The 27,615-nt window shown below is 35.2% G+C and overlaps 5 protein-coding genes and 1 non-coding gene across 12 annotated transcripts; 1 reads left to right on the top strand and 5 right to left on the bottom strand.

Annotated features, from left to right (window-relative positions):
- Window positions 1-637: 637 nt before the first annotated feature.
- On the bottom strand, window positions 638-1,793 carry LOC103832889 (CDGSH iron-sulfur domain-containing protein NEET). The gene is made up of 2 exons (XM_009108990.3): window positions 1,483-1,793; window positions 638-902 (listed from the first exon to the last, which is right to left on the bottom strand). Exons 1-2 carry the CDS (start codon window positions 1,704-1,706, stop codon window positions 800-802), a joined length of 327 nt encoding a protein of 108 aa, XP_009107238.1. The 5' UTR covers window positions 1,707-1,793; the 3' UTR covers window positions 638-799.
- A 2,699-nt stretch (window positions 1,794-4,492) lies between these two features.
- On the bottom strand, window positions 4,493-10,117 carry LOC117128978. Its single transcript, XM_033282143.1, has one exon. The coding sequence runs from the start codon at window positions 7,401-7,403 to the stop codon at window positions 6,279-6,281; it is 1,125 nt and encodes a 374-aa protein (XP_033138034.1). The 5' UTR covers window positions 7,404-10,117; the 3' UTR covers window positions 4,493-6,278.
- Window positions 6,073-6,414, bottom strand: MIR5726 (microRNA MIR5726). The gene is given in 1 exon segment (NR_120837.1): window positions 6,073-6,414. It is a non-coding gene; the product is annotated as a microRNA MIR5726 (primary transcript).
- Window positions 10,118-10,377: 260 nt separating the features above from the next.
- Window positions 10,378-12,316, top strand: LOC103832900 (cysteine and histidine-rich domain-containing protein RAR1). Of its 4 annotated transcripts, XM_009109007.3 has the most exons (7): window positions 10,378-10,537; window positions 10,593-10,752; window positions 11,221-11,223; window positions 11,327-11,409; window positions 11,490-11,653; window positions 11,735-11,973; window positions 12,057-12,316. In XM_009109007.3, exons 2-7 carry the CDS (start codon window positions 10,648-10,650, stop codon window positions 12,156-12,158), a joined length of 696 nt encoding a protein of 231 aa, XP_009107255.1. In that variant the 5' UTR covers window positions 10,378-10,537; window positions 10,593-10,647; the 3' UTR covers window positions 12,159-12,316. The 4 variants fall into 4 exon arrangements, with proteins under 4 accessions (XP_009107255.1, XP_033138038.1, XP_033138037.1 ...); XM_033282147.1 differs by lacking the exon at window positions 11,221-11,223; XM_009108999.3 differs by having other exon boundaries at window positions 10,411-10,752.
- A 315-nt stretch (window positions 12,317-12,631) lies between these two features.
- On the bottom strand, window positions 12,632-16,593 carry LOC103832913 (vegetative cell wall protein gp1). Of its 3 annotated transcripts, none has more exons than XM_033282144.1 (2): window positions 12,895-16,593; window positions 12,632-12,827 (listed from the first exon to the last, which is right to left on the bottom strand). In XM_033282144.1, exons 1-2 carry the CDS (start codon window positions 13,762-13,764, stop codon window positions 12,732-12,734), a joined length of 966 nt encoding a protein of 321 aa, XP_033138035.1. In that variant the 5' UTR covers window positions 13,765-16,593; the 3' UTR covers window positions 12,632-12,731. The 3 variants fall into 3 exon arrangements, with proteins under 3 accessions (XP_033138035.1, XP_009107278.1, XP_033138036.1); XM_009109030.3 differs by having other exon boundaries at window positions 12,632-12,824; window positions 12,895-16,591; XM_033282145.1 differs by having other exon boundaries at window positions 12,649-12,814.
- Window positions 16,594-17,687: 1,094 nt separating this feature from the next.
- On the bottom strand, window positions 17,688-27,587 carry LOC103832925 (TSET complex member tstB). 2 transcript variants are annotated; one of them, XM_009109039.3, is made up of 27 exons: window positions 27,348-27,587; window positions 26,970-27,266; window positions 26,834-26,893; window positions 26,664-26,756; window positions 26,302-26,521; window positions 26,057-26,163; window positions 25,745-25,807; window positions 25,209-25,309; window positions 24,965-25,059; window positions 24,828-24,848; window positions 24,499-24,597; window positions 24,289-24,409; window positions 24,078-24,206; window positions 23,751-23,941; window positions 22,684-22,955; window positions 22,186-22,287; window positions 21,741-21,917; window positions 21,476-21,664; window positions 20,678-20,919; window positions 20,443-20,589; window positions 19,839-20,067; window positions 19,228-19,356; window positions 18,993-19,121; window positions 18,551-18,604; window positions 18,266-18,448; window positions 18,070-18,129; window positions 17,688-17,969 (listed from the first exon to the last, which is right to left on the bottom strand). In XM_009109039.3, the coding sequence occupies exons 1-27, from the start codon at window positions 27,351-27,353 to the stop codon at window positions 17,895-17,897; spliced, it is 3,591 nt and encodes a 1,196-aa protein (XP_009107287.1). In that variant the 5' UTR covers window positions 27,354-27,587; the 3' UTR covers window positions 17,688-17,894. The 2 variants fall into 2 exon arrangements, with proteins under 2 accessions (XP_009107287.1, XP_009107293.1); XM_009109045.3 differs by having other exon boundaries at window positions 24,499-24,594.
- Window positions 27,588-27,615: the final 28 nt, after the last annotated feature.

The raw sequence follows: 27,615 nt of genomic DNA, 5'->3' as shown, positions 1-27,615 counted from the left end.
TTTCTTTTCATTCAATTTTTTTTTTAAAAAATATTTTGAATTCCAGTATTTTTTCCCCATTCGGTTAGTGAAGTCTTTTCGTTTCTCATTAGTTTTAGTTATATTATTTTATTAGTATATTTTCTTCTAAATTTTCCTCTTACTGAAAAAAAAAATAGATATATGTAATATTATTAAATAAAATATTTATTAATAATTAATTTTACATCCACTCAAAATATTTTCTTGATCCGCTACTTGTTACAGTTGCGACTTAGACATATGTGTCAACCTCTTAGCCTTCCCCAATTATCGACCTGATTGGGGTTGGTATGTTTTTTCTTTGACTAATGGGATTTGATATGTTATCTAGAATATAAATAAAAAGGTCTATTAGTGAGCATATCAAACAATTCCTCCCTCAAATTTTCAATACATGTGCATATGAGCATATAATAGTTTAACTAGTTTCGCTGGTGTCTTATAGGTCCATACGATATGCTATAAACAATTCCTCCCTCACACATTTGCTACATTTGTTGTCAGATTTTTCCTTTTGTTACATTTGATTTAACTAGTTTCACAACAAAACTATCATATTTGAATAGTTCTTTCTGAGCATATAAATAGTTGATGTGAAGCTAGTTAATAACAGTGATCGACCCAAACTATTTGATATATAAAAAAATATTGTTGAAAGGAAACTCGTAACTATGTTTCACATGATTGAATAACTGAATAGATATATTTGGACTTAGTACACCTTAATACATTACTTCAAAGATAATTTTGAGAAGCTAATTAATGAAAGAAACAAAAGCTACTGCTTTTTAAGAAGGAGAGGGCCAACGTTATCTCCATTAGCTTTGTTGTGCTTCATATGACTCCCATCACACAAAGGAAATGTCCCCGACCTCCAACACCTACCATACATTAAATGAAATTAATACGAATATAATATAATAAAATTAATGCAAATATAATATCATACAAATGTAAACCTATGTAGCAAAGTCTTACAAAAGAAAGCTTTAGCCTTTAATTGTTTGTGTTTACATTTTTATAGGTTTACGTTTCTATATCTGCATACATACATATTATATGTATATATGTATATACATATATACATATATTTATTTATTCAAATTGACCCACAAAAATTAACCGTTTAAAACAATTTTTATAATTATAAACGAAAATGTTATATTTAGCCATTGTGATTACATTTTATAAATATAAAAATGCTTTATTCTATTTACTTTGTCGTCAATGTTTTATTTAATAATGATGATTTAAAATTAACACGATTCGAGAGGAACGTAGCCTTAGCTTAAGATATGGATTATTAGTATACTTAAATATATCGAAAAAGTACATTTGTAATCTTGTATGATGATATTAGTAAAAGATAGTAGTTCAAACTTCAAATTCATTTTTTTTTTGTAAAAAAAATAAAGTAGCAAAGTATTCTTATTTTGGTTTGGAAAAAAAAAAGAGAGAAACCTGCAATAAGGAGTTATGTTTTTGGAAAGCTCGGTGACCACGACGGAGTCCACCACCTTCTCCTCGTTCTTTCTGATCTCCGGATTGATTCCTCCTCCTCCGCCTTCTGCTCTCACCACTGCCATTCTCAGCTGCTTTCTCCCCGTTTCACCGGTGACTGGCCTGAATGGAAGCTGCCCGGTGTAACCTAGCCCTAAGCCAAACGTGCTCATGCTGGTAGCCATAGATAACTCTCTGTCTCTCTATGTGTGGAAATGCTTTAGTGAAGAGAGAAACAGGGATTTGTTTATGAAGAAAGAAAAAAGATATGTGAAAGGTAAAAGGACGTAGAGCTTGTGGCCATCACGCTCTCCCTACTAAACGACGTCGTGAAATGTGTGTATGAGATGTACGCCACGTTATCTGAACTGTAGGCTCATTATAGTAGAGAAAGATCAAACGTGTGGTGTAAAGCTAACTTAGCTACATTTATTAGATTAAATGACATTTATAATTGTCTATAACGTTTTACCTGTGTGACAATTTTTTAATTCACCTCGCTACTGATTACCAATCAAAGTGACTTGTATGATTAGGTAAAAAAATGTATTAAAACTAAGAAAAAAGAAAAATAATTTTAAAAAAAAAACACGTCGACTTAATACCGTTCATCAGAACACTTCGTCGGCTGCTGCTTCTTCAAACTCAGAGGCTTGTTCTAAATCTCTAAAAATACAGATTGTCATTTTCAAACAAAGGTTCGAGATACGTTTTGTATCGGTAAGTCGTGTTTTGTAAGATCTGATCCGATCCGGCGATGCATCTTTCAAAGGAGTCTACCAAACCCTAGATAAGTGACTAGCGATTCTGAAACAGGCCGACCATTTCATCGAATTTGCTTGGTGGGAGACGTAGATGAGGCCAGATATTGGTTGAAGACATGTATATGCACTATGTGTCAATGAACAACTGAGAAGGATGCGGAACCGAATTGATTCTCTAGTTAGATGTGTTGGTTAATTGGATTAGACAACCCAAATGGATGTGAATCATAAATTTGGATAGTGATTTAATCACATACAAAGTCACTTTCCTTAGAGAATATTTTGACCATATTCCAAGCTTTGGATTACACGAAATCTCTTTGTAGGATAAGACAATCAAAGTCTCATTTTTGTTCTAGGCTAAGATGCACGAATAACAAATATAGCTTTAGTGTTTATATGTGTTTCTTCAAAGATTTGTGATGATCTTTGAATAATGAATCTCTCTTTCTCTAACTAAAAATTATTTTCTAACGTTACAAATTATATTTTGACAATGTCCACAATTCCTTATATATAATACTAAGAGTTGCAGTGGTTAACACAAATAGTTACAATGGTTAACAAAGAGTTATAACTATTAATACCAACAGTTGTATTGGTTAACCAAAAGTCACAATGTTCGTCACTAAATGCTTTAATCGTCAACGGTTGCAATGGTTTATCACCAAAAGTTGCAACAATTCATCACTAATAGTTACAATCACAAACAATTACAATTCTTCATCTAAGTAATTGCAATGCTTCACTATAATGGTTGCGAGATTTCACTTAAATATCCAACTTTCCTTTAATCATAGATTCATTAAATAATAACACATATATCATATTCATGGGTAAATAAAAATGTTCGAAGAATTAAATTTTCATCTTAGTATATTTATTACCCATTCCATATGCCTGAGAATCAGGATATTGTGCGGATGGAATCCCACAATCCTTTTTGAACATATGAAGATAATACACATATGTGTTTCCACACTACTCTAAGTGTACCACATACTATTATAAGCCATGTGTCTCATATCCATTCATGAATGTATACAAAGGAAAGTCCCGGCTTATCGAAGCGGCATCACTTCACACTCGTATAGATAAATACTTTCAATCATCCACCTGCAAATGCACTTTACAAAGTATATATTAAGAATAACATTTCAACCTATCTCTTTCTTGCATGTCCAAACACATATCCTAGGATGATTAAACATGCGCTTCAGTAATTAAGTATAGGTTTTCCATATTGAATTCAGACTTTAACGTTATATTAGAGGGGAATTGGGTATCCCACATCTAAAGATTTTAAATAGACTTTAAACTCATCCCTTTAACAAACTTTGTCACCAAGTCTCTAGCTAATCATTTCGTCAAATGAATGCTACATTTCACTCAGACCAAACAAACTCCATGGTAATCACCCCGTGAGTGATCAGCTCACATAATGCGCTATATCTAACACCAGTTGCCGTGACTTACCATTTACAGTTGGTTATAAACATTAACCATGATTTCTTTCCTATCAAAATAAATAAAAACTGGTGATACTATTTCGACCACAACAGAATCTCGTAAATTAAATTCCTTAGTTAATATGCTAATTTACCAGGATATGCTAATGCTACAAATTCTTGTTCTATAATCAAATTTATTTTTATGCAAGTTTGCTTCATGAAATGGTATCTCTCCAAGAAAAACACTCAACCACTTATAAAATAATGATTTTCTATGTTGATAATTAAACTTGCAGCTAAACCCTTCTACCATTGAAGAAAATATGTCATTTGACAAACCATAATTTATGGTTCTTTCAAGTACTTGAACACCTGTTTTAAGACCTGTCATTGTTGAGTAATAGGATTATTAATGTATCTAGTCAACCTCCACATAACATGAACTATATCTAGCCTAGTTTTCATCATGACATGCATTTAAGAACCATCTCTTGTAAATACTCGAGTTGTGATATTGCTTGCCATGTATAAGACACAAGTTTCACATTCGCATCCATGGGAGTGCTCAATGGAGAAAATCTCACAACTTAGCTTCCTAAAAATTTTTTTAATATAATGAGATTGTGTTGTTTTCAATGTAATGAGATTGTGTCAAAAATAATCTTTTTTTTTTTTATGTGTGATTCAAATTTCAAGAATCACATCCACCTCCTTCATATCTTTCATTTCAAAATTTGATGAAAATAATGTTTTTTGTAAATTATACTTGTTAAAGGTCAATACCAAAGATCAACATGTCATCAACATACAAGTAAATGACTATTCCACAATTGGACTCATCAATCAGCTATATAAACACATCATGCTGGTTTAAGTTAAACCACTTGATAAGAAAATCTCATCAAACATCTGATATCACTACCTTAATGTTTTCTTTAGCCCACACAATGACTTTTCAACTTATGCCATTTCAGTGACATTACGCATGCACCCTTCCGGTAACATTACATTCACACCATTTTGGTAACTTTACATTTACACCGTTTTGGTAATATTACATTCGAACCCTTTTAGTGATGTTATGTTTGCATCTATTTGGTCATGATACGTTCACACCCCTTTGGATATGACACATTCGACTTATACATGCATATATTTTTGCTATACAATGCATTTTGTGAATATTTTGTAGGAATTTTCACTGTCCAGTAAAGATATTGTCTATGGGTTTCCAACTTTCAACAAGAAATCGAAGCTTACGTGGAAATCCATATTTCAAGCATAAAAGTTTCAAAGTTGAGGAAAAATAATGCACGCAAAGACAAATCGATTTTCAACACAAAAAATGTTTGAAGGCGTTAGCAGAAATACTTTTCCACATTTTAATGAAGATCCGTCTTCCAACTAAGACCCACTACGATGCAAAAAACTCATTTCAATATGACATTAAGTCGTAGTGTTTTTTTATAGGTTTTCCAAAATTCAATTTTACAATAAACTTTGTTTCTTTTTAGTAACATTTTTATTATTTTATTATATAAAGATTGGTTTTTCAAAATTGTTAATTAATATGATTATGACTCATAGTAATTAATAATTATATAAAATTTGGTTTTTCGAAGTTTCTAATTAACATGACCATGACTCATGGTAATTAAAAATTTAAAATTGACACATGTGCTAAAATATCATAACTAATAAGATAATATAATAAAATAATAAACTTTGTTCACTTTGGATGTTCAGATATTTTGTTTTGAAAAGTAACTAGATTTTGGTTTGTACACATATGCGGATGTACACAGAATATGATTAAAACTTACTTTTATTGATCTTTATTTGGGATACAATTTTTTGATACAAAATTACAAGCTTAAAATTCAGAAAAACACTGGGAATTTTTAGAGAGAAGAGAGAGTTTTAGAGAGTGGAAGTTTAGAGAGTGAAATCGCTCGTGCTCCCTTCCTTGATCATGAATGCGTATTTATAGGCAAAGGTTGCTTGAATAAGGTCTTGCAACGTGTCGTCTTCTAGTGGTGCCGGCATTTGATTTAATACGTGTCCTTCTTCATCTTCTTGTTGTTTTATTTCAACATGATTAATTATAGATTCTTGCGTAATTGCGTCTAATGAGTTATCCCACCAATATCTTAATGCTCTAGTAAATCCAGCTATTAATAAACTGCTTGATTGTTGATCATTATTTCCTCTACCTTTGTAAGCCATTGTAGCCATTCTCAGTTCTTGATATAAATTCATCATTTCATATTCTGATCGTCCATCTATATTCCATTCGTATATACTTTCTCCAGAGTATTCTTTACTATTATATTTGTGATGCTCTTCAAATAATAAATCAAATGCCGGCACCACTAGAAGACGACACGTTGAAAGACCTTATTCAAGCAACCTTTGCCTATAAATACGCATTCATGATCAAGGAAGGGGGCACGAGCATCCTTTTCTAGATTGCTTGAATAAGGAGAGCATCCTTATCATAACCCTCGCATAGAGAGAAGAGAGAGTTTTAGAGAGTAGAAGTTTAGAGAGTGAAATCGCTCGTGCCCCCTTCCTTGATCATGAATACATATTTATAGGCAAAGGTTGCTTGAATAAGGTCTTTCAACGTGTCGTCTTCTAGTGGTGCCGGCATTTGATTTAATACGTGTCCTTCATCTTCTTGTTGTTTTATTTCAACATGATTAATTATAGATTCTTGCGTAATTGCGTCTAATGAGTTATCCCACCAATATCTTAATGCTCCAGTAAAACCAGCTATTAATAAAATGCATGATTGTTGATCATTATTTCCTCTACCTTTGTAAGCCATTCTCATTTCTTGATATAAATTCATCATTTCATATTCTGATCGTCCATCTATATTCCATTCGTATATACTTTCTCCAGAGTATTCTTTACTAGTATATTTGTGATGTTCTTCAAATAATAAATCAGGTGGAGTATGCCTAGGATAATATGGTTTTCTTGATTTATTTTTTATTCGATTTATTTCTTGTATATCGTTTTCTGATTGTGAGGAGGTTTGGATAGATTCATTGTCATCTTCATCTATAGTGTTTATTCCTTTACCTTTATCTAACCTGTCTAATCTGGTCGAGATTGATTTTAAAATTTCGTTTTCAAGAAATTTGATTTGTCTTGTTGTTGGTTTAAAGATTGGGTAGGTTGTTGATGAGAAAGGGTGTTGAATGTGTTGGTCCACTTTTCCTTTTTCATTAATATTTATTTTATTATCAATGCTATCTATCTGTTTAGAAATTGTATGTAGTATTTGACTTTGATAATTGTTCTGTTGATATATAGATTTAATATCTTGCATTAATACTGGTTCTTTATCATCTTTGTCAGCTCCAATTTTAAAGGGTGTAACTAAAATTTGTCGGTTTAGAGTATTTATTTTTAAATCATTTAAAGGTGGATGAATTGCTTTAATTTTATTTCCATCCACTTGTTTCCATACTTGGCTTAATGATGTACTTACATTAATCGTCCTGAATGGATAATTGATATTATGAGCTATTGAATAAATTTCAGACCATATGAAAAATGGAATATTTATTTCTTTTAGTATCATACCATTTTTCTCTATCCTCATTGGCCTGTTGTTTAGAAAAAGTTTTAAAATACCATCTTCGTTTTTCTTCATTTTCTTTTGAATAAAAGTCTTCTTTTATATGTTGTTTATTAATTTCGTATTTTTTAGTTATAACATTTATTGATCTAAAATCTGATGGAGTAGGTGATGTTGGATACGCATCTTGATCTGGTTCTGCTATAGGTGCTTTAAATCTTACGGTTCATCTTGTTTAGTATTTTGATTTACACTTTTTGTTTATGAATTTGTACTGGATTGACCCGTACGATATTCAGAAAAAGAGGATCTTGAATGATATGAACTTATTCTAGGTGGAAGTGGATCCCTATAAGATCCAAACCTTAATAATATTTTTCCATCTTTCTGTTCAATTATTGTAGATATATTATTTTGTTCAAAATTTCTAGGAGGTTGAGTAATTTCAATTTTCCATTGATCTGGAATAGTTATTTCATCCCATTTTAATTGCTTTGGTGTGTATGTAGCTGTTGGTGTATCTTTACTATGGACTGCTAGAATTGTTGTTTCTCCTTTATCATCTTTTAATAGACATCTTGGGTTAAATTCGGATGTTGATTGCTTAAAATAGACTCGATAGAGTAGTAGATATCCATGTCGTTCATTTTGAAATTTTATTTCAGGTAACTGCACGTTTAAAGTTAAAGTATTGAGTATGGTTGGGTCATGCAAGCTTACTTGAAAGTTAGGAGCGCAATTAAAATATGCAGCCCCATTGCATAAATTTGATTGTACGGCTCATAGAAGAGAATCTTCAAATTTTAAGAGAGTTTTATCTCTTAATAACATTAATATTGGTGAGTCTATTCCTGTTCTCGATAGGAGTTTTATAGCAATTTGGATTATGCGAAAATGGATGTAATTAAATCATTTTTGTCTATATTTATCCAAAGATAGAGAAGATAATAAATTGATTTCTTCAAATTCATTTTGTAGAGACAAAGTTTGTTCATGTTCTTTAATTGAGTAAGCTGTTTTTAAATCAAAAGTTCCTATTTGATATATATGTTCTGGATTGATATGCGGTAAATGATCTTTTGATATTTCTTGATTAAACGTTATTTTTGACATAATTTCTCTTGAGTTAATTGTTGAATTTGAAGAGGTTGATGCACTTTTTGATTTCGAGTTTCCATATTTTGCTGACAGGGAACACAATCAGTGTTAGAGCCTTTGTTCCAGTTATGGATGCGATCAATTGTAGAAAGCTTGTTGATAATTGCAAGTCAGCTGATGAATGTACATTTAGGTGTGGCCTGAGGAAACCAAACACATGGGCCACAGTCACATTTCGGTTTATCTTCTCTTAATAGCTTCCATGTCTCCTGAGTGGAGAATTTTTTTTTTAAAACCATGAGCTTCTCTTCCTAAGATGTGTGTCCTCATCTTCAAAACTCTATTTTTGTCTACATAAATCAGTGTGTCCCTCCATTTCTCGCAAGATACCAGAACCATGGTGGGTTCATCTTTGATTATTTCATCAACAGTGGCGTTTCTTTTTATTCCCAGATCAATGATCTCACGATCCCCTACAACATCATAAAGAATACCCATCTCAGACCAGCTTTCATACCAAAAAGAAGTCGACATGTCATTGCCAATATCCTTTTTATGAAATAGTTTTGCTACGCTTCTGAATTTCAATTTCTTCTTCCACATTCAAGAACCAAACTGAGTTTTATCACTGATTTTCCAAAAGGTTTTAAAAAAGCTGACCCATTTTCCCCATAAAGATCGATGAGAAAGCATTCTCCATATCAGCTTCAGACCATTCACTATGTTTATCTCCTTTAAAGATCTTAGCTTGAGGCCTCCCTCACTTTTTGGTTGGCATAAATGTATACATGCAACCTTAGCATTCTTAGTATTAAGCTCAGGTCCAGACCAAAGAAATGCAGAAAACTTTGACTCGAGCTCTTTCATGTATTGACAAGGAAGTCGATACGCCGATGACCAAAAATTAACAATTCTTGCAAGAACAAATTCAATTAACTGGAGTCAACCAGCATAGGAGATAAATCGATTAGTCCAAGAGCTGACTTGCCCTTTAAATTTCTCCACCAAAGGCAGACAGTCCTGCTTACTTGTGCTTTTCGTCATCAAAGGCAATCCAAGATACCGAACCGAAAGCTCTCCAATAGCAAAGGGAAAATTGATCAGTATGAGATCTCTCGTATGGTCAGGCATACTAGCTATACCACAGAGTTCATTTCTCTAGATTAATTCTTAAGAACAAGTCGCAAACTCATCAAACACCGATATTGACGCCTTCTATAGATTGTTTCGTTCCTTTTACAAAGATCCCAAGGTCATCCACAAAACAGAGATGTGTGAGTGACCTTCTTACATTTTGGGTGGTATTCAAAATGTTCGGCTACTGTCGTGACGTCCATTTTGAAGGAGAGCATCCTTATCATAACCCTCGCATACTACCAAAATAGCCTAGTAATTCATCATTGACCTGAACTAAGAATAATAGAGAGGATATACACAAACGACTCTAGTGAATAAAAAGCTCAGGGAACCCAATAGCTTTCAAAGAGTTGAGTACCACTGCACCGAGTCTAAAGCTTTGAGTATGTCGATTTTCATTACACAAGAGGTGTGATTTGAGGTCTTGTGGTAATCTTTGGCAACTTTAGTAGTCGATAAAACGTTCTCTATTAATAGTCGACTTTAGAAAAAAGCAGACTGGTTTTTTTTGGCAACAAACGGCTATTCTATTACTCAAACTTGAGGTGGACTGGGTAACCAGACCGGAATAGAACAACCAATAAAGCACAAAGATCTATGAAAAGAACGGGCATTCCTAGCTAGCGAGTCGGCAATTCCATCTTGCACTTGGGAAATATTCGATTTTGAAATCCGGAAAACATATCTTGAGAAGTTGAATGACCTCCAGCTCGGTTGAGAAAAAAGCAAACTGATTAAAAATGATGATTGGGCAGTAATGTTAGAAACCACCTTATATAATACAATGGAGCACGAGATAGGTCTGTAATCTATTTCCCTTTGCTTCAGTCTTGTTTGGAAGACGAAAAATTACAAAAATCCTAAGCCCAATTCGAGGCCCATGATATATGATTAAATCGTGTCGTCTCTTTCACTTCTCCAATCCGTGTGCGGAAGCCACTGGTTTCGAGTTGTAACTCACTCACTCATCAAAGGTAGTCCATTGATGTCAATGGTTATTGATCTGAATCTTTCTCATTTTTCTTTAAGTGTGAACTGGAGAGGCCTATCATCATCTTGAATACAGACGAAAGATCATTGCACAATGGAAGTAGGATCAGCAACTAAGCTTCAGTGCCAACGTATAGGCTGCAACGCCATGTTCACCGATGATGACAATCCAGACGGTTCTTGCCAGTTTCATGCTTCTGTACGACTCTTCGTTTTCCGCTCTCTTGATTTGACATTCTTCCAAATTGTTGACTTTGATATTGCTTTTAGTCTTGACCACATGATGATATGCAACTTGTTTTTTATTTATTTATTTATTACATTGCATACAGTTCTAGCCTTAACCACACTTCTTTAAGACTTTTTGCTTGCAAGTTTATTAGCTCTTTAGAATTTACTCAACTTGTTGAGCTTAGGAGAGTTCATTTGACTCTCTATAACCCATGCCATTGGAAGGATACAATACAACAATATAATGCATCTTTTGGCACCTTCTCACGGTCTTTCGACCTATCCTTTGTGATGGCACCTTCTTCATCTTTTACATTTTGTCATCTGTGCTCGTAGATTTCATTGTATTGTATCTTAATTTAATTCATTTTTTTTTGTTTACCACTCTTTTCCGGTGTGGCTGGGGGCTCTGTCTACTGTTTTTTTGATCAAGCAGGGAGTAAGTCAAATTTACTCTTCATTTTCTATTGGTTGTGATTTTCTTTTTTTTTTTCCTCATCTCCTCAGAGAGTTAAAGCTAAGTTATGCTCTCATACGTGTAGCCATTTTTTCACGACGGAATGAAAGAGTGGAGCTGCTGCAAGCAAAGAAGCCATGATTTCACTTTGTTCTTGGAAATCCCTGGGTTAATAATTATCTTCCTCATCCCACATAACCCATGTTTTCATACATACTGACACTTTTTTGGTTGTTCTTGCAATGAAGATGTAAGAAAGGCAAACACACAACTGAGAAACCAGTTCTTGCCAAACCTGCGCCAAGACAGCCTCCTATCACGGTTCCTACTTCATCTCCAGTTGCCAATGCAGCAGCAACATTAAAAGACTCTTGCTCTAGGTGCCGCCAAGGCTTCTTCTGCTCTGACCATGGTTGGGGTCTCTTCACTCTCTCCTATTTTTATTGAATGCAAGAAATCTCTGTTTAATGCTGTTGTGTCCTAAACCACACAGGCTCCCAACCCAAAGGACAGATCAGGCAGGACCTGAGTACACCAGTAGTACAAGCGCAAGAAGAAGATATTGAGACCTTAGCACCACCACCTCCAGTTAAAAAGGTTGTTATAGACATCAATCAACCGCAAGTCTGCAAAAACAAAGGATGTGACAAAACATTCAAAGAAAAAGACAATCACGAGACTGCTTGTAGCTATCATCCAGGTCCTGCTGTCTTCCACGACAGACTCAGAGGGGTGCGTCTTTTGCTCAAAACACTCTTTTCTTTAAGCTTTTGTAATTGTATTTTGAGTACTAATGTTCTTTTGCCTTCGTGCAGTGGAAGTGCTGCGATGTTCATGTGAAGGAGTTCGACGAGTTCATGGAAATACCTCCTTGCAGTAAAGGTTGGCACAGCAGCAGCGCCGATCAAGCGGTCTGATATTTATTCATGTGATTTTCAATATGAAGTATTTATAATCTTTTCAGATTTCTTATTACAATGATATTGGAACATTTCATTGATGGATATACAAATATGTAATGATTAAAATGCTCATTGTACTCTTGTTTTAAATGCTTTCATGCTTTAAGAGGTTTTGATTGTTGTTTTCGAAAAGGGAATTAAAAATACTTGATGTCAATAACATTTAGGCCAAATGTCTGCAATGTGTTTGTTCCTCAAGCTAGATCTTGGCTTCTTTCTCATGTCGTTGATGTCAAGAACAGCTTGTTATTTGTATAGAACCAGGTTGGTTCAGATCTTGTTTTACAGCTTTAGCTTGAAGACATCCCAGTTGATCATGGAACAGATCAGAGTTCTTGCTGAATCTTGAGGCCAAACCAGTTCTTGGAGTTGGTAAGCCTTAGCCTTTGTTATTTTGTCAATGGACATTCTTTGTTATAAGTTTGGAATAATTAGAATTGTATCGTTTTGCATAAGAAAGAGCTTGGGAGTTCAATATCGCATCTGTTTGTACAAATACAAGTTCATAGTTTAAATAAGAGTTTTCTTCTAAACAAGCTTCAGCCTCGGTTGGTATTTTTCCCACTCATGTCCTTGTTTCATTTTGATGCAGAACCTCTCAGCTCCATTCACTGTAAATCCCTGCTAGTTTATCCAGTCAAGTGTCAACATTTCAGAATGCTAGAGAAGATAGTTGAGAGGTTTAAGTTACCATGGAAGGATTGTGATTCCTCATTGCAACAGCTCTTCTCATATAGCTTCTCTTTCTACTCAGCATTATCAGCTCCCCGAGCGTCTGCGGCATTTTCACCGGAAAGCCAATCTTCATGTTACCAGAATCTGCCGTAAGGTTCACCTCTTCATGCAATGGACGAGTAGAGTCATGAAAACCCTCAGTAGAATCAGCAGCTTTAGCCTTTTCCTGTGGGAGAAGACGTGGAAAAAGCTTTTCCAAGAAGGAAGCTCCCACGAGGCTGGAAGCTCCTGTCATGTAACTGCTCGTACTGTCATCAGATTCATAGCCTGGAGATGTCAGGTTGTCATCCGCAGCAATAGCACCTGATATGGGTACAGAGCTGAAGGAGTCGCTGCTTGCGTCATCATAAGTATCGCTGCTGGTTTCAACCTCCTCACCAGCACCGGACATGGGAGGTGGTGGCAGCGGTTGATCCAACGGGTCAGGTGGGTTGAAATCAACGAAGCAAGGGTACGGTTGACCAGGAGTTTCTTCCCAGTCGAATGGAACCGATGTAACTAGCTTAACCGGAACTGGAACCGGAGGTGGTAACGGATGAGGAGTCGTGACGGTTTCTGAAGGTGGCTGCGGAAGCTTAGGTTGGTCGTTTGTGGAATAAGGGACCGGTTTACCAGGGGTCTCTTCCCAACGGAAAGGAACCGATGTGACCAGCTTAACCGGGACTGGTATAGGGGGAGGAAGAGGAGGAGGAGAAGGCACGAAGGTGGCTAGTGAAGGTTGCCAGTTCTTCTTTGGGAAGCCAGGTCGTTCTTCCCAAACGAAAGGCACAGAAGGAGGCTGTCTAAGTTGTTTTCGAGGTGGTGGCTCTGTTTCTTGAGGTTCCATTTTGGGACGTTTGCTTGTCTAATTTTTTTAAGTTTGGTCGGGTTTATTTATAAGCTATATGGGTTTTAATCGAGTCAGTAATGAGATGTTGTGTTTGGTAAGAGTCAAACCACTTTGGTTTGAAGCATGCGTTGTTGGATTAGAGCCAACTATTTTCTTTTGGGTTATCATGAGTACCACCTAAACCATTTGGTGTCGTGTCACCAGATTTATAGTTACATTTCATTTAACTTTTTTTAAATAAGTGTCAATCATTAAACTCAAAATATGATCCATAACTCTTTATCATTTTTGTTGAAACGAAGAGACTTTTTTTGTCAGTCAACATTTGGTTTGTCATAAATCTTCATTAATTAGTTCGACATCCACTTAAAACACTTGTTTTGTCAACATATGGAGGCTTTAATATGAATGCAAACTCAACCAGATTTTGATTTCACATTATCGGAACACAATACATTCAAACAAAAGACTTCTTAATGACAAGATATACATCAACCCATTAATTTCACAAAATACAAACAATTGGGGTTATTTTGTCAAGTTGTCAATAGTTGGAGGGTTTAATTGATATTTTCCCTCCAACACAACAACCCGGCCCGGTTCGAACGAATATCGTCACTTTCGCTTTGTTTAACCCAACTCTAAAAAGAAACGAAAGACACCAGTCTAAGTTGGAAGGATCTGCACATATGGCGGACGAAGCAACCAGAACTGTAATTACCGAATTTGATTCTAATAGTTACATATCTTAAGGTTTAAAATATGTAAGTTGTAACACAGGCGTTTCTAGAGATTCAAGCAAGCATGATTGATCTCACCGGCAAGCTCAAGCAGGTAATTATCATTCATCTTCCTTTTTTGATCTTAACATTTTGAATCAAAATTCTTGACCCACCAATGTGGAAGTGCTTGCTTATTATAATCTGCTAGTTCTTGAGTTGTGTTTGAGCTTGGAATCTGCTAGTTCTTGAATTATCAGATTACTAACGCATATTCTCACCTAAAACCACACAAAACTTCACTTGTGTTCTCTCTTCTCTATACTCAAATCAAACGAAGAGGAGTTATCATCTTATGAATCTAGAGGAGTTTGTTGTCTAAGTTATCTTGGAGTGCACGCATATTCGTACTGTGAGTGTTTTTTTTTTTACGATTACCGAATTCTCTAGTGAAGTATCTCACTAGTCTCATTCTTGCAACATGCCTGCAAATGCTACTTTCGAAATCACCAAACTTTAGCGATTATAACAACCACATTGATATTAATCATAAAATATTAGTGAAGGGAATAACCTCTTCCAAGCAATGCGATCTTTTTGTACAGAGATAGTAAGTGAGCAGAGTCAGGGGCGGACCGAGAACATTTTTTAGTATGGGGCACAAGGTTTAATTTGTATATAAATTAGGAATATATAAATAAATTTTGATTAATTATTAAAAATAAATAAAAAATCAGTGTGGACACTTCCTTTTTACCTGGAACCGCCCCAGAGCTACATTTACAGAAAGTTCTTTTATTGAATATTATCTATCGAAGACGGTAACAGAAAAGTTGATATTGATATGAAAAAAAAGTTGATATGATACATCGCATCAAGAAACCTACAACAAACTCTTGAGAAACAATCTAACCGGTTACAAAATATGATTTGACAAATATGATTACAAAAAAATCAATGATGAGGTCTTGAAATTTGGTTGGATGTTGTCAATACATTGATATCAGATGATCTTGTTCCACGCTTTTTAACAATGGAAATGCTTTTCTGCATTATATAGCGGACTGCAGTCACCTTCATTGCTTACATGTTAAAATTTCTCGAGATAAAAATCGATCATTTTCTTTGTTGTCCTAGAAGAGATTTCTTCCAAAAAAATTTACTCTAGAACCCGTCGAGCAATCTACGATAATCATTACAAGAAAATATCTCGTATTACGAAAGCCGGCGGAAAAGAAAAATATCCTCAACCTAAATGAAGCTATAATACTAGAAAATAAAGAAAAAAGACTATGAAAACAGAAATCTTAGTGCCGGTTTATGGAGTTAGAAGCAATAAAAAAACTTTTGGCCCCTTAATCTTTTATACTTCCTCCGTTTCAATATAGAAGATGTTTTAGAAGGATTATTTTGTTTCAATTTACATGAAGTTTTGAGATTTTAAGGTTAACTTTAACTTTATTGGAAATTGTTCAACCAATTAGATTTTACAGTCTTTTTAATAATTGGTTAACTGATTTTAAAATTATAAAATTTAAATACATTTTTTTTTAAATGTAGTGTTCTTAATCTTTGAGCACTAATGCAAAACATCAAGTATTATTATGAAACAGATGAAGTATTTTTTTTTACAAAATACTAATATTAAATAATATTTTAATTGAGAAAATATCAAAAACTTAAAAATATAATACCTTTATAAATCCATTCTGAAAATTAATATAATCAAAAATTTATTATATTTTTATTAAAAACATTCAGCATTTTTTTTATATTTTAAAAGACTTGATATAATTTTATGAATTTTAACTGAAATTGTTATTCTATGTATAGTTTACTAGGTGTTTTGTCCGCACATATGGGCATAGTGTTCTTATAGATATTTATCTGTTTATAACTATTAAATCAAAACCAACATAAGAAATTATTAATTATGTTTTTAAAAAGATAAAAAATTAAACTTTTTATTTTATAGTAAGAAATATTATTTCAGATAAAAACACAACATATTTAAGAATTGTCTTATGTTTTAAAAATATATTTTATTTTTTAGAATTTTATTATATTTACTTATAGTCAGTTATCAAATATAACATATAAATAAAATATTATTAAAATATATTCATTTGTTTTTATCAAAAAATATATATGCTTATTGTTGTGTTAAATTTTAAAAACATTCACATATATTTTAGAAAATATATTTATTTGATTAGCATTTAATTATAAAATCTAACTATAAATTTTATAATAAAATATTATTTTCAGTTAACAACAGAATATATCTAAGAATTATCTTATGTTTTAAAACATGTTTTTATTTTTGAAAATGTTATTATATTTATTTATAGTCAATTATCTAATATAAATATAATAGTATTAATAGAAATTCGTTTTTAATTATTTATATTTTAGATAATTCTTATTATAATTAATTTTAATCACTTTTTTAATCAGATTGATTTGAAATTCGTTTTTATCTTTTGACTAATTTATATAATTATTCATTAAGGGTATAAACGATATTAACCGCTCTTACTTTTAACGTGAGAGTTCCGTTGCAAAAATTTACTTAACAAGTAATAGTATAGATATATATATATTTAAAATAAAAAATACCTCAAACCGATCTCCTTTTTGTGATTTCTAATAGTTATAATTCGATCAATAAATTACCATCATTATATCATATTGAATATTTTCCTATTTTTGGCATTTGATCATTAGTATTAACTACTGCTTATATTTTTCCTTTTATAATAATATTACGCCTTTGAACATTAGTTTTTGTTGTACCGTCTTGGCCTTGTTCATTATAAGCAAAAAGTTGTCAACAAAACATATGTAATATGTTGTCTTTAAGAATCGAAATCGGATGAAACAGAAACAAAACACCTACTATGGAAACATAATAAGTGTTCTATATTTCTTTTTATAATCTTACGCCTTTGATCATTAGTTTTTGTTGGGCCGTCTTGGCCTTGTATAAGAAGAGGTTGTCAACAAAACATATGTAATGTGTTCTCTCTCTAAGCAGTAAGCATCGAACTCGGATGAGACAGAAACAAAACACTTATTATCATATTATGGAACCATCTGAACCAACTGATTTTTTTACTTATTGGCCCTAAATATTATGTGACCCTGCCGGGCCTAAAGCACATGTTTTGGTGTGCTTGTACCCAGGCCATGCTCTGGAAGTGAGACAAAATAATGTTCTTTTTAGAGACAGCTCACAAATCAAAAGCATTTGGAACTATAAATGTCAAAAGTGATACAAATACACATATATCAAACTCCAACAAATAACAGTCATTCATGTACAAATAACACCTCTCACAGAAATAATGGACCAGAATTTTCTCAGCATCTAAGCCTTCTCCTTCATAACCTCGGCTTCAGCAAAATTTAAGATTGGTTGACGTAAAGAACGGGCACAAGTCCAGCCATCTTCCCGTCCCTCCCAGGCCGCTTCTTTTTAACCTGTCACAGTTTACAATAAGTTGATCCAAGTTAGTTTTAGTTTTTTCTAAACAAAAAGCTCTACTCAGAAAGACTCGTGCTTTTCTCTATCTGAACTTACGTAAAACCAGCCATCAACTTCATATTCTATCTCCAATTCCTCTTCTGCCGTCAAGTTTAGCTGAAACAAAACCCAAGTGACGCTTGAATCATAACAGACTTTTTCCAGTAACAAGGTTACTGTATAGGCAATAAGTAGTGGATAACAATTGAACAAGCACAAAGAAGAACGGAAAAAAGAAGAAGCAAAAGCTTACCTCATCATCTCCTCCTGCGGTGAAGTCATAGAGCGCTGTTCCGAATCTTGTAACAGTAGATTTCCTAGGTTCATCATCATCTGATCCGTAACTTCGAGAACTTGACCCTGCCATAGGGTTCTCAAACGATTCACGACTTTGTGACTCAGAATATGAGTAAGGCGGTGGTGGTTCTTCTCTAATCTGAAAAAAGGAAAGAAGAAAGGAGAATTTAGGAATCATCAGCCCATTTCAGCACATATCCTTACAGGGGAAAACAGAAAACAGAAAAGAATATCAGCTTACAGGGGAACCATAGCCTTCATATGTGGACTGGTATTTGCTTCCACTCGATTTTGCCTATTTGAATTTGCATATTCATATAAGTGACAATTAGATGATGGCTGCATTGCATCCGATACAGGCACATACAAAAGTCCTTATGATCATTACACAGTTCAACTTCTTTATGCTAAAAGCTATGAGCATGCCTTTTCCTTCTTAGACACTACTTGCACGCATATCAATATCTCCAGTTACTAGTGTTTAGTAATAACACTTTTACAGACGATTATACTTGGTCAATGAGAAACATATTTCGCAGTCATATTCTGTGCAACTCAGACTTAGGAGTTTAAGGACATAATATCATTCTATAATTACACGAAAGCTATGGCCCGTGATTGTCACAAATAGCATATTAAGTGATAAGGAATGGAATTAAAGGAAGAAACTGGCTGTAACTTACAGTTGCTTGTGAAGAAGGCTTTGAACTGAATAAGGATGGGTAATTCATTCCACCAAAGTGAGAGGATATAGAGCTTTCCACCGATCCAGTAGAGTCTGGAGAAGATGAACCTGATCTCGCATCATCTTCCTGTAAATACAGTTGAAAATCATTTTTTAGCTTCATTAAAACCTAAGAAATATCTTTCCAGTCATTTTGAAGAAAGCCCTAAAGATGGATAAAGCTAACTTTATACCTCCAGTTCGTTGTTTTCTAAAAGAGTCTTAGCCCACATGTCATCATAGCCAACCGAAGGTCTAGAGAAGACATTCTCCTCATCAACATCTGGTGCATCTGTTCCAACTCCAGCAATAAATTCATTGACCTGACAATTTTTATATAGGCCTGAGATTCATTTGGAGCCATAAATGTTTAACTATAATGTAATTATTTACGAATGAGTACTGAAAGATCTTTATTTCACATGACTAGATTATTTGATGAATGTTTAACTGCAATTCATGTGAATGCAAGAAAATTTGCCATCTGATTCTAATCGGAAAGTCAATGCCCAAAGTTTTCACCACAATAGTAGTTCTAAAAACATAGTTCTAAAAACATATGTATCGACTGCATTCAGACAAGTTCGGGATGGTATTGGATTGTAATGTGAAACGATTTAGTAAGCTCTGGAAACAAGGCTTTACTCTAATAGGCAATTTCCGGAACTGTTCTTATTTTCTGATTTCCTGATCACAAACTATAGTGTCCTACATATCCCCCTCCATTTAACATTAAGACGAATATATATACAGTGCACATACTAATTCTACTTCTTAAACAGTCAGATAAAGATAGGCAACTGACCCTGCTCATTGCTGGGGCGTTGTTTCCAAGAAGACCATCATCACCAAGGTTTGCAGCCCAAGCATTCACCAGATCATCATCTAGACCACTGGAGTTTGAGGCAGCAGGGGCAGGCTGAGTGGACTCATAAATTAAGTCCGAAATACCAGTAGCAAGAACAGTTGGATCGGTAGACCCAGAAGATGCCGTGATATTGTGCTTTGTGCGGTATGTGTCAATGAGTTTTGCACTTCATAGATTAGGGGGAAAAAAAGAACATATCAGTGTTTTCATATAAAACTGCAATAGAGACAGAAAAGCACCTAATATTATAAAGAGAACCGGGAAAAGGGACACAATGGTCACCATACATTTAACATGGTTCTTGAATTTTGTCAGGATTCCTTTGTTTTTATGTCAGGATTAAGGTCATCCACATACTTGTAATTCCGTAAAACCTATTAAACTAGACAAGCATATGACATAAAAAGCTAACGCCAAAAAAAAAAAAGAGTTTGATGTTTTCCTGACTGTGTTCTAAGCAAGATCTGTATCTAAGTATAATGCACTAGAACTTGGTAGGTTGTCACACATTGATAAAATGGAATCAGAATTCAGAATGTACCTTATTGGACCCAGGGGTAAATACTTGGCTCTTGGAATATAGCAAAACAAGGAAACAAAATCTAGCAGTCTTTCATGGGTTTCGTAGAGTTTTTTCAGCTCCTCGTCCTTCCATTCTTTGTTTGCGTTATCGTGATTGCGTATATCCCTTATCAAGGAAAACGCCATTCAACCATAAGGTCATATACAGGTTACATGCATGAATTATAGGGAAAAGGATCAGATTTCTTCCTTACTTGATTAATTCGTCTTGTCCTACATACATTTCATCCAGAACTTTTAACATCGGAGTTATTAAAACTCCAAGTCCTGTACCACTAACTCCTTGGTCCTCCCCATTACTCAGGTGCATTTCAGAAAGTTGAGACTGTACACCACCCTCCGCCAAGGTGTACAAAAACTCGTATATCTGCAGCCTGAAAGGTTCACCAGATCTAATGGCTATCGTAGTAAGAGCTTGAACTGCAACAATTCGGACCTGTGCATCCACAAAACATAAACATTTAGGCAGGAAATCCTAGAAATAATACTCAAATTAGTAGCCTACACTGATAGAAACATTGTGCCGGAAGAAAATCAAATATCAGATGTAATGAAGTAACACAGCCTATCACATCAGCTATTTTCTATAACAGTTACGGCCTCTAAACAGTTAGTAAAGCTTAAATAAAAAGAGAGAGAGAGAGAGCAAACGAGATCATTATAGTTAACCACAAGTACTCCAGGTTTCACATTCGTCATGGTAGACACAAAAAAAACACTGCCAAAAGCTAGCTAAGTAGAGCACTTCAATCCGCTCACGTCCCTATATTCCCACTTATAAGCAAAGAGACTCAAGATATAGTTTCCGCCCTCGTGTGTAATCAAATAATTTAAACAAATCAGCCCCAGACAGATAAAGGCCTATTGCATCAACCAGCCAAAATGTTCTTAGACAAGATAAAGGAAAGGACCGGACCATTGCAAGATAATCAAGTCATCTATACAAATCTTCTATTTACAAAATATATGATCAACAAAACATAGTAGTATACCTCCCAGCTACCACTAAACGCACACCTCTGGAGGCGAGTTAATGCACCAGCTAGCGTAGGATTGCGAGAACTAGCAGCAGCAACCATTTTATCTGCATCCAACATCATAAGTGCAGTGCCTGGTGGAGTTGCAGATTCCCATGCATATTCTGAAGCAGCGTAGTTTGCATTTTCTCCAAGGAACCATACCTGCCACAATATTCGTTCTAAGTTAATGTGTTGAAACTTTACCACATGCATGTAAACCCTTCTGATGAATGCTTACTGCAGCTTGCACCAATTTCTGCAGCGCCAGAGCCGACTTCGGATCTGATGCAGACACCCTATCAAGTGATGTCAGTCCTGACATGGATCCTGGTTGTGGAGGTGGTAAATCGAGTACTATTGTGACTGCTTCCAGAGCTGTGTGTTTACCATCAGGACCAGCTCCGATAAGACATGTCTAGAAGTTGATCAATTAGTAAATAATATCACAATAAACTACTTGAGGTAATAATTAGTCATAATATCCCACAATAATTTGAGCGTTAGTTATACATACAGTGACTTTTTTTATCCAAACTATAGCTGCCAGATATTAACAAGCATACAAGTTTCAAGATCTCAAAAATTCCTAACACACAGAAATTTTGATACAGGAAGATTATAGTAGCCAACAGATTTAAGTAAATTATAGTAGCTTTAAAATTATATTAGCAAGAAGAGAGTACCTTCCAGAGCAGTTGTAAGACATCAGCGTCAATTTTCCCTGGAACTTTGGTGGCAAATATTCTGGCAATTTCGAGAAGAATAACAGCCATATCTGGAGTTGCCTATGAAAAATATTAAATAAAGTCAACTAGACAGAAGAAGACAGTTCACATTTCCCAACCAAGTTTGTTTAAGTTTGCCTTCAGTTTCACAAATATGGCATACTCCAACTACAGCTTGTGTCAATTTTTCCCAAAAACGCAGATAGAAATAGAGAAGAAGAAGAAGACAGTTCACATTTCCCAACCAAGTTTGTTTAAGTTTGCCTTCAGTTTCACAAATATGGCATAATCCAACTACAGCTTGTGTCAATTTTTCCCAAAAACGCAGATAGAAATAGAGATAAGGCATACTACTTGTACATCATGAATGTTCTAATAGGGTTTCAGGTATTTTCTTCATCAGATCATGCCAATTTTCCAAGTCCCCATTGCAAAAAAAAAAAAAATCATACTTACCTTAAATCGAGCATGCAAAGTAAGCAAAACATCATTAACAAGCGCTGCGGGCCAAGCAGGATCAGAAAGCTCTGAGGCAATGATTGATTTCAATTCATCCAGTGATTCATGCGGACTTTGCATCCATATCAATGCTTTGACAACCATTCCCCGGACGTACACGCACTCGCATGCAACTGTTGTTCGAACCACTTCCATTAATGAAGCCAACAAACTTGCAATTGTCTCATTGCGACCGGGCCCTGCGGATATAGATGATGTTCTCCGTATTCCTGCAGAATTCCAACCAATTAAAATGGTACAAAAATAAGGGTATACATGTAACCAGAGAGAGTGAAAAAAGGTAAATACAAACTGATATAGAAAATGTAACAACTCAAAAGATGAAAAGATACCCGGCATATATAGACAATTAGGTAAGGAAAATCAATGTGATAGGAAAAACATGTTACTTTGTTTAGGTCTGAAGATAAGACAGCTAAACCATCATATGACTTCATTACAGTTATGTGACGATTCGAGGTATAGCAAAACAGTCAAAGAATAATATTGGTGCACCATCAGAGCAATGACTTAACATTCTTTTCTCGTTGGTGACCTTTAGCAGTATAATAAACCGATAAAATTTAACAAAATTTTTAATGAGCGAAAGCTTGCATGAACTTTGACGCTCCACAAAAAATTAGAAGATACTTGAGCATCTGTTATACACCTAACTAAATGAAAACAAAACTAATCGAAACAGTGATTTTAGACTTTGGATGGAAATTTTTATAATCACTATCTAAGTATTATAGAGTAACTAGGATTTACTGTGATACTCTCAAGTAACCATGGTTTAAGTAGGTTAGGCTCTTTTAGTCTATAATATGTCAGAACTGGGGAATGGTTTATACATAGAGGTTGGTAGAAATAAAAGTAAATTTACATCTTCTATCACAATCTTCAGGGCTTTGTAGTTCCAGTTCTGCCAGCTATATAACAGTTTTTGTAATTATGTTCGTAACAAAACATGATTTTACTACACGTGATTTGATGCTGAAGTTAAAGAGGTATTGACAATGTACCTTCTGGGTGAGAACTGTCATTGGTCTCAGCATCATCCAGAACGTCAGAAAATGCATTTACATGAACCGATTCATCAATGTCCTGTAATCCCATAGCAAACGCTGCAGCCCTGCTCTTTCCCATTTCTTGCACAACCCTTGCTGCTGCATGGAGCACTGGTCTTGAGAAACTGCGAAATGAGCTCTCTAACCTGAAAGGAGAGGATCAATTAGCGGAGTTTTTTAACAGGAAACACAGTCATTCCATTCAAAGAGACATTCTAGCGAAGGAAGGAATTCAACAAGATCAACAATTCTAAACACAGTCTTCCAACAAGCTAAGACTACCTTCTCAGTACAAGCTTAATAAGGGGCTGTGGGCGCTTGGTTTTATTGGATTTATCCTTGGATGGCGCTTCTGGTAACTTCAGGATCTCCCTGGTCAAGCGGTACCACCCACTAGCACGCTCATCCGTCCTAAATGATGCAATAAAATGTTGGTCACTCAAAACCTATTAAAAGAATGAATAAAGAGAAAGCAAAGTCACAGAACCCATGCCTTTCTGTGTTATCGTATTTTCCCAGAATGCACAAAATCGCCTCATAGCATACCCTTTCGCTTGGATCTAGTAGTAGCTGATAAAGAATTGAGTTGAAGTGGGATCTTATATCAGGCCTCTCTGTAAGAAAATGGAAAGGAAAGTACTAACTTGTAAATAACAGCTAAAAGGAACATGCAGTAGTGAGAGAAAGAGCTTGATATGCTTACCATCTAACGCTCGAGCTCGGGATATACTGTGACACAACCTAGCCAGGGCAACCCTAGCAAGCACATCATTCAAATGTAGGATATCTTGCAAAGCCCCTACTTTGGTCCAAAGAAGAAAGGTATATCAACTAACCCAAATGCTATAACATTATTGTATGATTAAAAGGGAGTTGGCTTGTGTTAGAATTAAGAGTACGGTCTCATAAGTAAACAATTCTCAGAATACATTTGGAACTCGTGTTTTAGAGACTTCTTTATAATCAGAACAAGTGAACATAAAATCACGAAAGAACAAATTAACGCTAAGAGACTAGGCTTGGAAAGCATACCTGCTGGAGACGCAAGCTTTTCTGCAGCAAAAGATCAAGAGGCGAATCAAAATTTGAATGACAAACAATTATGTGCCTACACAGACATGGAATGGCAAATGTAATTTAAGGCGGAATTGACTCAATAAGTTATTTACCTAATGTCATTGCAACTGAATAGGGGTCTCTTGCGGCTAACTCAGATAAAATTTCCAGTGAATGCCTCACCGCAACAGGATCAGCAAACGAAACACTGCAAATAGAGTGGATAAGTTTTCAATCTGCTGGATAATTAGGAGAAAAAACAACAAATTATCTAGTGAAAAGATGAAAAACCACCTAAACTATTAACTCCATCACTTTTTATCACTTCAATAGAAAGAACAAAAATAAAAATCTTACCCCTGGGCTGCACGGTGCAGAAAAAGTGGATTTCCTGGATCAAGAGGAAGTCTTCTTAGTGCACTCATAGCAGCATATTGCAAGTTACTCCGAATAATCGACTAGCACAAAGGAGACAGAACGCTCAAGTTAATAACAAAGAATAGATGTTAAACTTTTGCAATACATAAGGCATATGCCCATCGGAGAGAACTACCATTATTCTTATGGCTTATGGATAATGTGATACAGGGATATAGTTGTAATGTTTTGTAAGAAGTGTTTCTTCAATTAAAATGACATTTAACTAAGGACTTGAAAGCAGACAGCTTACAGCCAGAATCTCTCAGATGTACGGTGTCAAATAACCAAAGAGTAACTATGCTACACTGCCTATTGCGTAGTAGCTATCGACAAGAACTTTGACAAGTTTATACCCCAAAGCACGGCAGAGAGCAAGCATAGTAGCATGAAAAGGAAACTATAAAATGCAGGAAACAGGACTTGTTAAAACCCTAAGCCTTTTACTGGAGGAACCCAAGAGTAGAGAAAAATACCTCCTTATCACCTCCTTTTGTCCCAAAGACCCCTTTCTTTCGTTTATTCGGAACATCAGCAACCTGAAAGCGACATGGAACATAATCAGTGCTTCTGCATCTAACTGGGACATAAGCCTTAGACTGAACCACTTTACAGATGAGAAAATCAATCAGAATGCAATAGTATAAATATAAATTATATATTATAAGAAAGCCGCTAAGATTAAAGTCATCAATTTTCACCTAGTAAAAAGGAACTAAGCTACGACTTATGGAAAATAAGCAAACCAACTTGTTGAAAAACAGAGAGAAACTGGTAGTAACACAAACCTTATCAAGCAGGCCAAATACAATCTCATACAATTTAGACAGAAGCTCAGAATTTCCAGACGGTGAATATGTCAGAGCTTTTAAAGCTTGCAGTCGTCGAGCATGAACTAAAGAAAAAAAAATCGCCGAGGTTAGAATTCATCTCCAGTCGCATCACATGATGTGGGAGCTGTTAATATCTATATATGCCTTACATCCATAACAATCAAATTATTGAATAGCAGAGCAAAGTTGGCGACACTCACATTCAGTTTCAGAATTAGAAGCTTCGGAGGTGAGCTGGTTAACTATCCGAGGAACAACATCAGCTCGTGTGACTCCACCACCAGCATCAATATCTGCTAGAGCATCCCAGTTAGGAGTGGGGATACCACCTCCTGGACTCATGCCCGTATCGGACAAAATTCTAGCTAAGTAATAATAGACATAGCGTAGCACATTCCGGTCTTCACATTGCTGATTAAGCTGTTGTATCAATCACACAACAAGAGAAAGAAAACAAAGAATGCTAAAAACCTGATGCTTCTATAGGACAGATAGTTTGCAAAACGTAAGTAGTTCGAGCTAAAGAAGTATCAAAAAAAAAAAAGCAAACGGCGCCACATACCATAAGAAGAGATGGGGCGAGAGAAGGATCAACGGAGTTGTAAACAGCAAGCTTAGGGAACACGTGATTCACAAGCTGTTTCTGGGAACTTTTCTGTTCATAAGAGAAGAAACATTGAGATAATATCTTCACACACGGAAGAAGAGAGTAAGAAGAAGAAAGAGGTTAACCTGATCCAAGGTGGCAGCTAGTTCGTGAATGCTCCTTGCAAGTTGGGTATATGAAACTGGCTGTGAAATTCATTTCCAACATTAAAAAAAAAAAAACACTTAACTATTCAATTCACAATCAAATCAAATAAAATACCTTCTTTTTCTGTCTCTGCCTTTGGGGCATCATGATATTAGCCTTAACAGGATTGAGTGCAGCTTTGGCTACAGATATAGTGTCGTTCTGGATCTGCATCAGTGTCGCTCTCTTCGATTTCTTCTCCCCCAGCGTCGTCTTCGTCGACATTGGTTGGTTCACATGCGAACCCGCCGATGCCGCTGCGGGAGACGGCGTGGAGGAGGCTGAGGCGGAGGCAGAAGAAGATGATGATTTTGCAGGAACCGGGGTTGGGTCCGCCGAGATCAGATCCATCAGCGTCTTACCAGACGCCTCCTGTTACAATAAAAAAAAATTTAAAGGAAATTGAATCAAGGTAGCTTGGATTCGAATCTTAGAAGATCCAGCGATTCTTACTGCCATAGCTGGTGGCGGATCGGATGATGATTTCAGTGACGGGCGATGATGGAGAGAGATCGTTTGATGCGCACACACTACTTTTGGACTAGTTTCACGACGATCTTCGAATCAAGCGCGGTTGCAAAAATAAGATATAAATGTTGGAGTTTTTTGTAATTTACAATAACTGTTAAAGTTTATAAATCGAGATTAGTACACAATGTCGTCGTTTTGGATAAACTATCTTATGGAGCCAATACCTAGAGGCTAGAGCCCTTGGACATTA

Source organism: Brassica rapa, chromosome A10 (genome assembly GCF_000309985.2).
Source record: "Brassica rapa cultivar Chiifu-401-42 chromosome A10, CAAS_Brap_v3.01, whole genome shotgun sequence".
In the NCBI taxonomy this organism is placed as follows: domain Eukaryota; kingdom Viridiplantae; phylum Streptophyta; class Magnoliopsida; order Brassicales; family Brassicaceae; genus Brassica; species Brassica rapa.
The sequence above is the reverse complement of the archived record's forward strand: the minus strand, read 5'-3'. Positions and strand labels throughout refer to the sequence as shown.

Bases quoted from the DNA above. Each gene is read 5' to 3' on its own strand.
- LOC103832889 (XM_009108990.3), bottom strand. From the start codon at position 1,706: ATGGCTACCAGCATGAGCACGTTTGGCTTAGGGCTAGGTTACACCGGG. The intron at 903-1,482 runs GTTTCTCTCTTT...AATGTATGGTAG, and splicing joins AACATAACTCCTTATTGCAG to GTGTTGGAGGTCGGGGACAT.
- LOC117128978 (XM_033282143.1), bottom strand. From the start codon at position 7,403: ATGAAGAAAAACGAAGATGGTATTTTAAAACTTTTTCTAAACAACAGG.
- LOC103832900 (XM_009109007.3), top strand. From the start codon at position 10,648: ATGGAAGTAGGATCAGCAACTAAGCTTCAGTGCCAACGTATAGGCTGC. The intron at 11,410-11,489 runs GTTAATAATTAT...CTTGCAATGAAG, and splicing joins TTGTTCTTGGAAATCCCTGG to ATGTAAGAAAGGCAAACACA. The intron at 11,974-12,056 runs GTGCGTCTTTTG...GCCTTCGTGCAG, and splicing joins TCCACGACAGACTCAGAGGG to TGGAAGTGCTGCGATGTTCA.
- LOC103832913 (XM_033282144.1), bottom strand. From the start codon at position 13,764: ATGGAACCTCAAGAAACAGAGCCACCACCTCGAAAACAACTTAGACAG. The intron at 12,828-12,894 runs GTAACTTAAACC...TGGATAAACTAG, and splicing joins GGAATCACAATCCTTCCATG to CAGGGATTTACAGTGAATGG.
- LOC103832925 (XM_009109039.3), bottom strand. The intron at 26,757-26,833 runs GTTAACCTCTTT...TCTTATGAACAG, and splicing joins TAGCTGCCACCTTGGATCAG to AAAAGTTCCCAGAAACAGCT. The intron at 24,410-24,498 runs GTAAGCATATCA...ATTTTCTTACAG, and splicing joins CCGAGCTCGAGCGTTAGATG to AGAGGCCTGATATAAGATCC.